At 42.9% G+C, this 13,719-nt stretch overlaps 1 protein-coding gene across 1 annotated transcript in view; it reads left to right on the forward strand.

Annotated features, from left to right (window-relative positions):
• FBN1 (fibrillin 1) overlaps positions 1-13,719 on the forward strand; it is a 622,956-nt gene that overhangs the window by 519,591 nt on the left and 89,646 nt on the right. The window contains exons 44-45 of the mRNA XM_086958277.1: positions 902-1,024; positions 5,900-6,025. Coding sequence (XP_086814403.1) covers positions 902-1,024; positions 5,900-6,025 — 249 coding nt within the window. The remainder of the gene's footprint in view (positions 1-901; positions 1,025-5,899; positions 6,026-13,719) is intronic.

Below are 13,719 nucleotides of genomic sequence, written 5' to 3' on the forward strand. Positions count from 1 at the left end.
GTACCTGCTAGGTATCGATGAAGTAGATAGAAAAACTCAACTAGGGTTAGTCATATGCTATCAGGTACTACACATAGCATGTGTTAGGTTGGTTTAAAAGGGTAAATCACACCATACAAGCACCTATGTGTAGATAGATTTGATTTGATTAGGTCCTGATGAATCGCCACCAGATTGATTAACTACCAGGCGAGAAATATGTTGACCGCACAATAGAGCGCCCTACTTGAGACATAATCACAGACATGCACCTTTGTTTCTTCTAATCAGGGTGGGAGACCCATTGATTAAAATAGTTTTTCGCTGGTACTCCCTGACCTGTTTTAATACATTTTTCAGGTTATACACCTTCACATCTTCATCTACACTGATTAGGCCCCTCATCCCCACTGCACCAAATGGCATTTGGAATAAAAGATCTCCACCAAAGAGCCCCCCCACCCCCATAGGGAGCCCGTCAGGTATTGCTGCGCCGACCTGACAAGGAGCAACCCATATGATGCAGCATGACACCCTACCGGGTGTGTGAGGGCCCTATGTTCCAAGACATAGTTTCATGACCACAAAAAAAACAGTTTCCTCTTGTCTCAAAATAAGGAACAGCATACCTTTTGTATCTTTATTATTGTTAGGGCATGTATGCTGGACCTGCCTGTCCCTCCTTTGTGATTGATTTAACAGTTATTGCCATGAATAGATATTCATTGACAAAGTATATTCCAATTTATAAACTTCGAACATGTCAACTTCAATGGGAGGTATAGTTGAAAAGCTGATGTTCTCAAAATGTTTGGAAGGTTGTGCTTATTAAGGACATTTTTTGCTTTACATTAAGTCTTATGCATGATGAAATCTTTAAATGTTGTTATTCTGTCTAAATATCCTTCTTTCATTTGAATAGATATTGATGAATGCCAGAACGGCCCAGTCTGCCAACGGAATGCCGATTGTGTCAATACTGCAGGCAGCTATCGCTGTGAGTGCAAACCCGGGTACAGGTTCACATCCACAGGGCAGTGCATCGGTAAGTATTTTCATGAACCTCTTTACTAGCATACTAGAGGGATGCCATTTTGTGCCAGACATGATTGCCAAAGGTGTGACACAGCCATGCAGCATCATTAGGTTTAGAGGTCTAACATAGGTGCTAACACAAACAGGAATGGGGTGCATTGCATAAAGCCTGGAGAGACGTCATCACAACATGTATGACAGCCATGTTGTCAAAGTATCTCCCCTGAATACCCTTGCTTTCTTTGTGTTTGCTAAAAAAGTAATCTTTTATCATCCTTGAAATCATTTAGTAAACTGTGTATAATAGTTTTGAAACCGACAGGATTGGTGCGCCTTCATGGGACTCTTGGCACACTATAATTCGGTGGTGCAGTGGTCCTGTAAGAAAAATCTAGTACAGCTATAGCCTATAACAGTGCAGCAATACTACTCAGCATAACCCTTCAACGGGAAGTAAAGCAATTGAAATTTACAACATACTTTTCCAAAGTTGTCAGGCTTTCTGTTGAAAGAATACAAATTCATTAACAGAGGTACGACTTTTTTTTTTTACAAAATCTCTGAAAGTACACCAACAAAGCATAGTTTTAGATTTGCAAATAAAAAGGTGTTTTTGTCCATGAAAGGAGATGTGGCCTCTTGGCTAAATTGTTGGCTATGAAACAAGGTAACTGGAATTCTCAAACTGTGCCTGGAACCACCTATTTGCCAAGGTTGGAAACATGCAAATCCCAACTTCCAAGCTATAGGTATACTCAATCTCGTTCCCTTGTGCATATGCCTACCCTTCAATCATTTTTTCTCATTTTTTACATTCTGGGACAGAGATAATTTCCCAAATAGCTATAGAGGGACGATCAAATTGCTTTTACTTGAATGCAATTTCTGCTCATGGCCCTCCCAATTCTGATGCAGAATTTTACAAGTGAGAAATGTGGGAGGAGCTGAATACGACCCTGCTTCCAGTAAACGTGAGAGTAGATAACAGACACAATGGTTTGCTGTCTGTGTCCCTGTTAAAAGTTACTGGCAAGTCCTCTGAAGCTGCAGGTGGCACGTTACTGTACTAAAATAATGAGCTCTGTGGATACCTAGATTGAAATTGCCAATTGCATTAATTGTGACTACATTGTTGAAGACAGGTTTTTTTTTTGGCTTCGTTATCACAACAAATCACATTCTACTAGCCTCCTGATGTTTTTTGTTTGAAGGATTCTAGATTCCATTATGCATCCCCATAATTATGTACATAAAAAGTATCCAAGTTCATATATTCTGAGATCTTTTGTGCTATATAATCCACAAGGTTGCTGCCTCAGACTTTAAAAAGCCACCGAACCTTGAACTCATGTAAGATGCTTTTGAAATGGAACTTATGGGGGACATTATTCCACATACTACCATAATGGTAAATGTGTTTTTTATTTTGTCCTGAAAATTACGTTCTATGGTGTATCTCCTGAATGAGTTGTGGGTGGCAAAGGTGACATCACAATTGTTCTGTTAAAACAGAACCATGCCAATATAATGGCGCTGGGGATGCATCTGAGCGTAGTACGTATGTGGTTGATACTTGTATAATTGTACAAGGGGTGTTATATAGTATATTATAGTTGGAAGTAGACAAGTCATGGGCTGATTAGAACTTTCTGGAGTTCCTTAGACTAGCAGTGATTCATCGGCTGGCCACAAAATTATGTTGAGGAGCACGACCCAATCTTGTTCTGATAATGACAGAAGAAACCCAAATGCCCACAAATAATATGATCATAAGAGTACTGACATTAACCAGTCAAGTTCTGAAGTGATACCGCTGGACTGTTGAATGGTTTATTAGAACATTGGAATGTTGGGAGCTCTGGGTTTATAATGGCTGGTATAAGCCTGGAGCTCCAACATTCCAATGTTTCTTTGTTCACAGCTCTGGCTGTAAACAAAGGCTTCAGGGACCCTGAGGGGATTCCATCCCCTCACGCTCCCAGAAGGCTTTGTTTTTTTTGTTAGAACATTCTGTCCTCTAGTGACAGAATGTTCTCATAGCCTTATAGCCCTTCGTAGATGGGCTATTCCGCTATTACAGTCCCTCTCCCTTGTTAAAGGCCCTCACCTTCGGCTCGGGGCCTTTAACGCTGCAGAGGGCCTTTAATAGCCGGTATATCCATCTACGGCAGGCTATAAGGCTATAATACACGCTTGTTCAAGTTTTGCCATCAAGCTTTATTCACAGTATTAAGGAATGCTCATACACTGCCATGTCTTTTCGATTGTTTCGTGAAAGCAAAGCATGAAAGTCATCTGCAAACAGGGTAACTAATAAAAACCATGCTTGTTCTGCTCCTTGTAAAGTAACACACTGGAAAAGGTTCGTGTGTTCTTAATTGAGTTGTTATTGTAACGCATTCATTGAAATAGCAGAACAGGAAAACCATGGAACAAATCTGATATGAGTCACAATGCACTAGCACACATTGCCACAAACGTTATTTCCGTCTATTTAATTCTTACTAAAAAATGAATACTTGAGCAATCAACTTCAATCAAGATTAAAGTGGGCAGTAATTGTAAATAAAATAAAGTTTACTAAAGACAGAAGAGTCGCTCTTTAACAGAAACAGCAGCCATGGCCGCGGAGCCGGGACCTACAAGAAAGGTTCTGTGAGAGGGAAATACAGTGATTGACGCTGAGGTCCTCCATGCGTCACTTGCTCTGACTCTAAACACTAAAGAATGTTATCTTCACTGCAAGCCTGTTCGTAAGGTGATCTGGAAAAATAAAAAAATTATGGGATCATAGAAACTTTATTTGTGGCAAAGATTTCTGGAAAGGATGTGTATCATAGTTAAAAGAGCTCGGATTTAGCCAAACAATGACTGAAGCCATAATAATAGCGCAATCAGGGCAAAGTGTTTGACCATGGTCCCATCGAGTGCTTAATTTGAGCCTGTGGTTTCCGGTGCTCAGCCCCAGCACTTAATCATCATCACAGGCACTTTATATGAGCACCTGATAAGGACACATTCATGTATTATTTATTATCATGGCAGGTGCAGGGACATTAAGTGATTTGCCCAGAATAACAGGATGTTGAGCGTCGCCGAGACCCTAACCTGGTTCCCCAGCTCTGAAATCGGAAGCTCTGGCCATTACATCACATCCTCTCCCCACTTTCATAGTTATTGTAGTTGGTTCTGTTTTAGGCAGTGCTTCCAGGAGCTGGGCTGGCGCAAGCTGCCTCTTGACGAGAGACCCGGCACTTATTTTGTTTATGGATTAAACACTGGTCCCACCTTATTAGCACCTACGATGACATGTCTCTCTAGGAGTGACACTTTACCCCCTCCCACAAATAACTTCCCTGTTCAAAAGGATATTGCCTTTTTGTGGTTAGTGTTAAACATTGTCACAGTTATCTTTTTGATTGATATTCTACCTGCTTTGATAGTGCTAATTTGAAATAATCTCTTGCTTTTCCGCAGAATTTTTGAAGTTAGTCTAATCGATGTCATTAGCAAAGATTCATGTGGTAGCGGAGGTAACTCACGAGGCCTCTGACCCTGGTGACATCACAGATGTAATCACCTGTCCCACCCATCATTATCCTGTCATTGAGCACTAATGGATAAAGGGGAGAGCAGTAGTGCATCTGAGACAAAGAGAACAGGCTGATAGAAGTCTGTGGACATTCTGTCCCTGATGCTGCCATCTTGACCCATGAGACTTAGCAAGGCCTCGGGGTGTCAAGGGTCAAACCCACTCTGTCAACACCTGAATACCCTTAAGTAAGTCAATGCTGAGGCTTGACTAGCCTTTGGAGACAATTCGTTCTGAATTAATTGATGTCAAGAGCTATAAAGGCCCCGTATTCAGGGACATAACTTAGGGCCCGATGTAGGACACCAAATACCGATCGGTAACGGCATTTCGGCCGTTACAGACCGGTATTTGGTTTTTGATATGTAGGGGCCTTAAATTTTACAGAATCGGTAAATTTACTGATTCGGTAAATCTAGATGTGGGTGGCACTGAAAACAGTGCCACAGGCCCTTAAGAATTTGTTATTTACCACAAAATAATATTTTGTGGTAAATAACGAAGTCCAGTGTACATGCACATCTGTGCATGTACACCTGCCCATGTATACATGCCCTTAAGGCATGTATGTGTGCCACATGGCACACAAGCCAGAATCAGGGGTGCAACAGGGTGTCAAAGTGACACCCTGTCCCCCTTGACAATTCGGTAATTTTACCGAATCGTTATTTACCGATTCGGTAATTGACATTGATTCCTATGGGCCTCAATGGCAATTACCGAATCGGTAAATACAGATTCGGTAATTACCGAATCATACCGATTCGGTAAAAATTACCAAATTATTTCCTCCATCTCATTTACCGAATCTAGAATACTGGATCGGTAAAATTCGATATTTTAGAGTCGGTAAATGAGGTTTACCTACATCGGGCCCTATGTCCCTTGCAGCCTCATCGGCTCATTGGGTTCCAATTAGTTAGGAGGCTCCACCTTAATCCAATTTGTTCGGGAGTCACTTACGAAATGTACCAACAGCAAGTATGTATCCTCCTAGCCAAGGAAATGATTTCTATTTAGAACTCCATTCAGCATAATTCAATTTAAAATAAGTAGTGTGTTAGCATCACGCCACTGCCTATAATTTTTATTTTTGGTTACTGTTTACAAGGTGTTTACGCTGGCTTGGTTTTACATGTGCTATGATGAGCTTATCCACAGTATCCACCTGTCAGATATAGTCATGTTTAGACAGATATGTTTATATACGCAATGCATAGAATTTCATCATTATTTAGCTTATTTTGCGTTCTTCTATTATCTATTGTATGTAACATAATGATTTTTTTATAGATCGAAATGAGTGCCAAGAAATCCCCAATGTATGCAGCCATGGCCAGTGTATAGATAAAGTCGGTGGCTATTACTGTGTTTGCCACAATGGATTCAAAACCAATGAAGACCAAACTATGTGCATGGGTAAGTGGCTCTTCGCTATTTATCTACTTTGTAAAGCACCACACATAGGCACTATTCGGCTCCAAGAACATAGTTTTGGTTGGGTTTGATATCGAGATACTAGCAATGATGACCAAAGATGTTTGATTTAGGGTGTACAGTGACCACCTCCCTCCGGGTCATTTCAAACAAACTTCTAAGTGTTCAACTTTCTTTCTCCTAATGTATTCTGAGTGTTGTAGCTGGTTTTGCTTCTATTGAATTAATTAGACTTACACACCTGAAAACCGGCATTGAAGGTGAAAGTGTCCCTATTGGCCTGGAGTAAGGTCGTCACTCCATCTATCGAGATTGATGGTGAACCTTGGGACTACTAGACCAGGAGACAACAAGTGTTGACCTTGACCTCTTCATTAAATTAGATAAGGTTGAACTAGATGCTGCCTGCAGTGAAATATCCTGACAGACAACAGCAATATTAATAATGTGTTTCATGTCGTGATTCCTAGCAAATGAATATCAGAAGGTTGGCTTAAATATCTATGTTCAAGCAAGACAAATCCCATTGTGACACTTTCTTCTACATTAGATGTTGATTTCAGAACCTGAAAGCTTCAATATTCACATGTTCAACTGCATATCCCACAATGAGAGAGTTTTATAATCGATGTGTGTAATAATGTGCGAAAGGGGAGAATTCAGATTTTTGGCTGCTACAGGATTTTGCTAGGTCATGTGGAGTTTAACATAAACAATGTCAATTTGGAATGGTCCCAAAGCATCGCCTCTTAAAGAGGCTTTAACACCATGACCTAGACTGCCTTGAGAGATGCCTTGCCAGAGGTCGCCCTGACCCAGCAGCATGCAGACATACCACGTAGCTCTCTTTCGCCATTGGTGGCCTCTGCTCATATTGTTGTAGTAAGTAGAGCACTGAAGTCTCCCTGTCTGAACAAACAAAGACGTGTAAACCCAAATAAGCAGGCTGATGCTATCATCACACGTGGCATACAAAAGTGTTGTAATGTTATTACAAAAAAGTAATGTCATCAAGCTTAGAAGACCAGCAGCTATCTTGGTCAGCGCTGTACTTGACTGCAACTTTATGCAGACAAGAGGGTGGTTATAGAAGGCTGCCCACAGTTCGCCCGTGGGCACACAGTGGCAACCATGCTGTGCATTTCGCTATGGGTAGCATCTTGATTCCAAGGGTAGGTGAAAATAAGTGAATTACTTGCTAGAATGGCCAGCCATTGAGGATCAGAGAGGCTAGGAATACATTTTATCTTATTAGCACCAATCCAAGATGATAGAAAGCTAGTGGGATGGCGACCGAGGCTGTCTCTTTTGATGTTACAACTGCTCCGTAGATCATTAATAGAGGGCTTGAACTCGACTGCGCACTGTTAATGCACACTCCTTAGTCAAGCGCATAATAGAAGTTCATGAGGTAAATGACTGAACCATTGAGCTGTGCCTGGACCTCTGAAGACTCAGCACCTGGTTTGGCTGCTGCCTGTCCTCCAGATTATATTTTCCACTTATCATACCATGATTGAAGAGGTGGTAGTTTTGCATTTATTTATAATGATAGGCTGGATGCCAAGCTGTTGAATCCGAGTCCTTTTCCTAAGATCATATTTTACCTTAACCCTTAAAGCTATCTCCCAAAGTTTCTTATTGGAGGCATTTGTTGCTATCGCCCTCCCACCATTTACATGGACTTTGCTGATTACATTACTGATTTTCTAGTGCCTTTACTGATTAGTCACACATTTATAGTTTTGAGTGACTTCAATGTGTGGCTGGAACTTCCCAGTAATTGCATGCAGCATCTCTAATTAGTATGTTATCCGTCTATCTTATACAAACAGTTAATTGGATCACACATCGAAATGGACATTGTATTTAATTGTTGCTCCTGAGAAGCTTGTAAAAGATGGTGACATCATTCCACTAGTTTAGTCAGATCACTGTTTGATCCATTTTAAGACTGTGTTAGATACTACGGAAACAGCTTCGCCGCCTACTAAAAAGTCACATGCTGCGGCTGGCCTATGGACTAAAATTTCATCTGAGCAGTTCAAGAATATTTGGACCTAAAATGGTCAGGCCGAGGGTCAGCGCCGGGTGTGGAATAATTGCTATCCACGTCCCACTTCACATCGCGCCTACTCATTGAAGGTATGGGGAAAGCAGACAAAGTACAGTTGACGCTTCTGTTCGGTTGTCTTGGGGCAAGAGGCGGCAGGGCAGTGGAGCAGGAAGACCCAGAAGAGCCGGCCCCACAATTGGAGACAGGAGGGGATCTACGCCAAATATTAACAGCAATGCAGGCCACATTAGTGACCATTGATGGTAAGATTGATGCCCTAACATATGGGGTGGACAGGCTGTCAGGAAGGATGGACAAGCATGCAGAACCCTTGCATATGGTGGAACGTAGTGTGTCAGGCACCGAGGATGCTCAAAATACCATGGCGGAGGCTCAGCGAAAGTTGGAGAAGGCTCTTGTGGTGATATAGACCAAGACAGAAGAGTTAGAGGTGCGCTCTAGGCACAACAATCTCTGTATGCTTGGTGTGAGAGGGTAATGCATAAGTAAGCAAAATGATGTGTTGTGGGACATCCACCAGCAACTTGCAAAATTAGAAAAGACAATCCAGTTGCTGGAAAGAGAGCATGTGCAAACATCGGATACTGTATTGGCTACAATTAGGGAGAAAATGACCAAATACCAAGGTCACAGAAAGTGAGATCAGGTTTCTATCATGTAGGTACACAGCACGCAGATATGGGGAAGGGGTCGCCCAGGGCACAAGCTTGCAGTGCGGCTATGACATATTCACATCACAACACACATAGTAAAGATAGTGGATGCTCAGGGTGGCGAGCACTGCGACATGCCGGTGATAGCAAGTGTGTTCACAGACTACTACATGCAGCTCTATGCCTCTCGACAACCTGCCCAAGACAATGAAACCACAGAATATTTGGAGGAGGTGGCCTTAGCATGGCTGTCCGAGGTGAAAAGTGAATTCTTCATTTAACGAGTAACTGAGGTTGAGGTTAAGAAAGCAAGAAAGTCCCTGCCCAGTGGAAAACCCCCTGGTATGGATGGCCTACCAGGCAAATTTTAAATAGAATACAGTGACATACTGGTTCCCCATCTTCTCATGATGTATACGGAGGCATATGAGCAAGGCGCACTCCCGCTGACTCTACTAGAGGCCTTGCTAAAAACACTCCTTAAACCAGATAAAATCCCTGATCAATGCGACTCATATAGACCTCTCTCACTCATCAATACAGATGCTAAAATGTTATCTAAGATACGGGCCACTATAATGCAACCTCTAATGCAGCACTTAATCCTACCAGATCAATCAGTATTTATCCCTTTGCGTTCTACAACTCATAACTTGCAGACAATTTTTGCCTTTTTTTACCAGCTTGATCCAGATTTGCCCGCAGTGGCAGTGGTACTTGCCGCTTCCAAGGCATTCAACTCTGTTGAATGAGCATACTTGTTCACGGTCCTCCGGCAAATGGGGTTCCCGCAGAGATATCTCCGCTTGATCCAATTATTATATAGCGGACCGGATGCAAGAATAGAGGTGAATGCCATTACGACGGATGCTCTGAGTATCAATAGGGGAACTTGGCAGTGTTGTCCCCTATCACCGTTGTTGTTCACGCTGGCTCTTGAACGCCTGGGATGCATAATATGGCAGCGCCACAGTGCTGCAGCACTTTAATTCCAGACACGGCCTATAGGAATATCACTTTATGCTGACGACATGGCTCTGTATGTTCGAAACCCTGAAGCAAACCTAATGCTTTGCTAAGGGAATACATCCAATTTGAGAGGTACTCAGGATTATGTTTAAATTGGTCCAAATCGGCGGTCATCCCGCTGACTCCCTGTACCACACAGACCCGGTTAAATATTTAGGAATCTGGGTACATAGAGACCCAGAGCTGGTGGTCCGGGAAAGTTATGGAAGAGCTCTCACTAAATTAGAGCATCAGATGGCCCGCTGGATCCTACAACCACTGCCATTGGCGGACCACATAGTGATTCCAAAAGGCGTTTCTTGTGCCTTTTCCTTACCATCCCTATTCCCCTTATGCAGCAATTGGTTCATCTATTACAATCACACCTTAATGCACTCACTTGGGCAGGCCACCAAGCGCGAATCAGCTGGAAAGAGCTGACGCACCCCTATACCCAAGGGGGGTTCAGAGCTCCAGATCTACAATTATATGATCCGTGCACGCAGGCACACTATGCACACTATTGGTTGCACCCGCATAACTACCTCCCACACATTGCGATTGAGAATGACATTACGCTTCCCATCCCCCATGCTGCTCACATTCCACAAGCAGCCTAGGGGTAAGCATGGGCGGAAAATCCGTTTCGCTCGCGGATTTTGCGGATTTTCGGTAAATTCGCAATCCGCGAGATTCGCGAATCTCCTGCAAAATCAGCAAATCCGCGAGCAGCGGATTTTGCTCGCACTGCTCGCACTGTTCGCGTGAGTTCGCGGCTTCCCAGTACAACTTCGCGCCCCGCGAATAAGTGCAAAATTGCAGAAATACGATCTTAGCAAAACTGAAACTACTTACCAGGTTCAAAAGTTCAGGCTCATCATTAGTAGCCATTTCCTGTAGTGCTTCCTGAGGGGCCCCTCCAGAGTTCAGTTGCCAGTTGCAACTATTATGTGACCCTGCTCTGAACCTCAGAATAGTTACACATATGCCACAAAGGTCCTGAATTACAGCTAAGGGAGACAAGCAGGAGCCAGGCTGGAGGTTCAAATCCATTAATCAGCCCCTAATTCATTATTGTCAGTTGGGGCAGGGCAGGTGTTGTAACTAATTTTGCAACAATGAAAGCACTTAGCAAGTTCAAAAGATCACTAATCAGGAAGCACTAAGGAAGCAGGTGCCAGCTAAAAAAATATTCTGTGACACATTAATCAGCCCCAAATTAATTCAGGTCACTTGAGGCAGGGAAGGTGTGCTTGCATTGCCACAATAATGTACACTGACTGGACAACCAGAGGGTGCTGTGATGAAACAGAGGGTGGCATGGGTGGGCCAGAGGGTGGCATGAGTAGTCAGAGAGTGGCAGTGGTGACAGAGAGTGGCAGTGATGAAGAAGAGTGTCCCAAACAGGCTGGACACGTAGAAACAACAAGTTCGCGAAACTTGCGACCCGACAGGTAAGTTCGCAATTTGCGACATTGTACAAAACCCTCGCGAACTGGCAGAAACCCGCGCAAACACACAAAAAAAAAATCCGCAAATTTGCGAGAATTCGCGGATTTTGCGGATTGCGAGTTCGCAAATCGGCAAAATTCGCGAACGCGAGATTCGCAAAATTCGCCCATGCTTACCTAGGGGCTGCCCATACGGAGATAAACCCGGTTCAAAGCACTATAGCAGCCTGACGAGCACTAGGGAGATGAGCCCATAAGCTTACACTCTACGCCTCAGCTCTCTCACTAGAACAACACCAGAATATATCCGTAACACACGAACAGAGAGTGAGCACAATATTGGCTGAGATTGGTGCACAATGGGTGACCTGTTCCATGAATCCCCAAGTTATTTTCCAGGACACAACGACTACTCCGCTGACCATCTTCACCTACTTAAGACTGCGTCTGGTGATTACAAACTTACATCCATCATTCCCTCAGGAACCCCAAACACTTTGACCTTGCAGGTACTGCTGCAAGCACCCACATGCGCCCGCCTTGTGGAATACCATGTTAGACACACCATTATCAGCTAAAGACTGGGCTTTCGGGTGCTCACTAACCTAGATGCTCACGCCTAACTGTAACTTGCGCATTATCCATTCTAAATTTCTGCAGCAAACATACTACACCCCAGTGCAATTGCATAGATATGGCCTACGTGAAAATGATACTTGTATGCGCTACGCTGCTGTGCAAGCAGACCTTTTTGCATGTAGCGTGGGCATGTCCTACAATAAAGAACTTTTGGGGTGAGGTGATGAAGGTACTGACAGATATGCTTTCAGAATCATTAAGCAACACTCCTCAACTCTGTCTACTAGGATTGTTAAGGGTTAAGTCATTGTTAAGCCCCAGGCTGATATCCATTGCCTTTCTACTGGCCAAACGACGAGGTGCGATGAAATGGGGTAGCAGGAAAGCTCTCAATGTTAAGGACTGGATAACGGACTTGGTATACTGCATAGAGCAGTTCACGACATGTGTGAAGGAACTAACACAGCCTCGCGACCAAAGACATTTGGGGGCCTCCGAGGCAATATTTACAAGCACAAGACGTGGTTTAGGAAGAGAGGGTGGGTTGGGGCCGATTGCCTACTGTCTGCTGGTATGATATGTATTGTGTATGTGAACAGGTTCAGTACAGAATACTATTGCCTTAAGTTCTCGAGATATATCACAATATATAGTGAATGTAATGGTGGTGCACAGGTATGCATAATTGAAATGTGTTAATAATTTGTTAAACTACAAATAAATGAAAAAAAAGGATAAAGTCAAGAAGCAGTTAAAAAAGTTACTGCAAACAACTTAGGCCAATTTGTTTTTTAGTAAGATTATTTCTGCTCCTACTGCTCCTTCTTGTTCCACTCTGACCTTTGAGCAGAGAAAAACCATACGATTTGAGTAGTTTTGAATCTTCTTCAAACTATGTTCTTAAACCGGAGCGGCATATGTAGGGTCTTGATTCTGTGGCTCTTTGCCTTTGTAATTTGATTTGTTAACTCTGGAGGATTTCACAGAGTAATCCAAGTGTATTTCGTTGGGTTTGCCTCTCATACGAATAACGTCAGCCATTTGGAAGTTACCAGTAGCTTGATTGGCACAACCTCCTCTGGAGATCTGTAACAAATTGATTTTGAAAGATTATGCACCAGATGTCTGGAAGAAGGGGATGCTTGTTCAAAAAAGCCAGCTGTCGACTCTTCCAGTATGAGCAATTACCGCTCTCTTTTCTGTTCTACCATAACCAGTAAAATCTTGCAATTAAGCTACAGATAGGCATATTTCCTGACGTTTGAAGTTAAACAATAAGTCTGGATGAGGCTCAATCGGGCTTTCGTCCATCTCATGGGACGGAACTGCTTCAGCATCTATGCTAGATTCAAAACAGTCTCCCGTGATAATTTGTTCATCAGGTTGGCTGAGGCCGGCATTTAGGGATTGGCTTTACATCAGATTTGAGTCTCATCCTGGGTCCAGATTCCAAGTGGTTCACTAGCCCCCTTTTTGTTTGGTGTTTAAGGCTCCACAGCAGGGAGTCTCGTTGGGCAGTTTTTTTTCGCTTTAACGTGTATGTACGTCTTTTGGCCGAGTTGATTCTTTTAGTATCAAATTCATGAGCTACGTGAATGACAGTGAGATTTTAATTTCTGCAGGCAACACTGTTGCTGATCCATGTGTGTTATTTCAAGACTGCATGTTGGCAGCCGCCTCTAGATTGACAGACAGTTCTTTCAAATTCAGTGCAGACAAGACAGAGGTTCTGAATATTCCTGGACATGGCTCTCCTCAACGATTTAGCGATTCCTTCATATTACCAAATAGTGATTCAATAGATAGGTAATCACTATTAGGGAATATTACTCCCAAAGACCCATAGATGTGAATAGTTCAATTCAATTTTGTGCATTTTTCTAAATTTGCAAATGGTTACAATTGACT

Source organism: Lissotriton vulgaris, chromosome 2_1 (genome assembly GCF_964263255.1).
Source record: "Lissotriton vulgaris chromosome 2_1, aLisVul1.2, whole genome shotgun sequence".
Taxonomy (NCBI): domain Eukaryota; kingdom Metazoa; phylum Chordata; class Amphibia; order Caudata; family Salamandridae; genus Lissotriton; species Lissotriton vulgaris.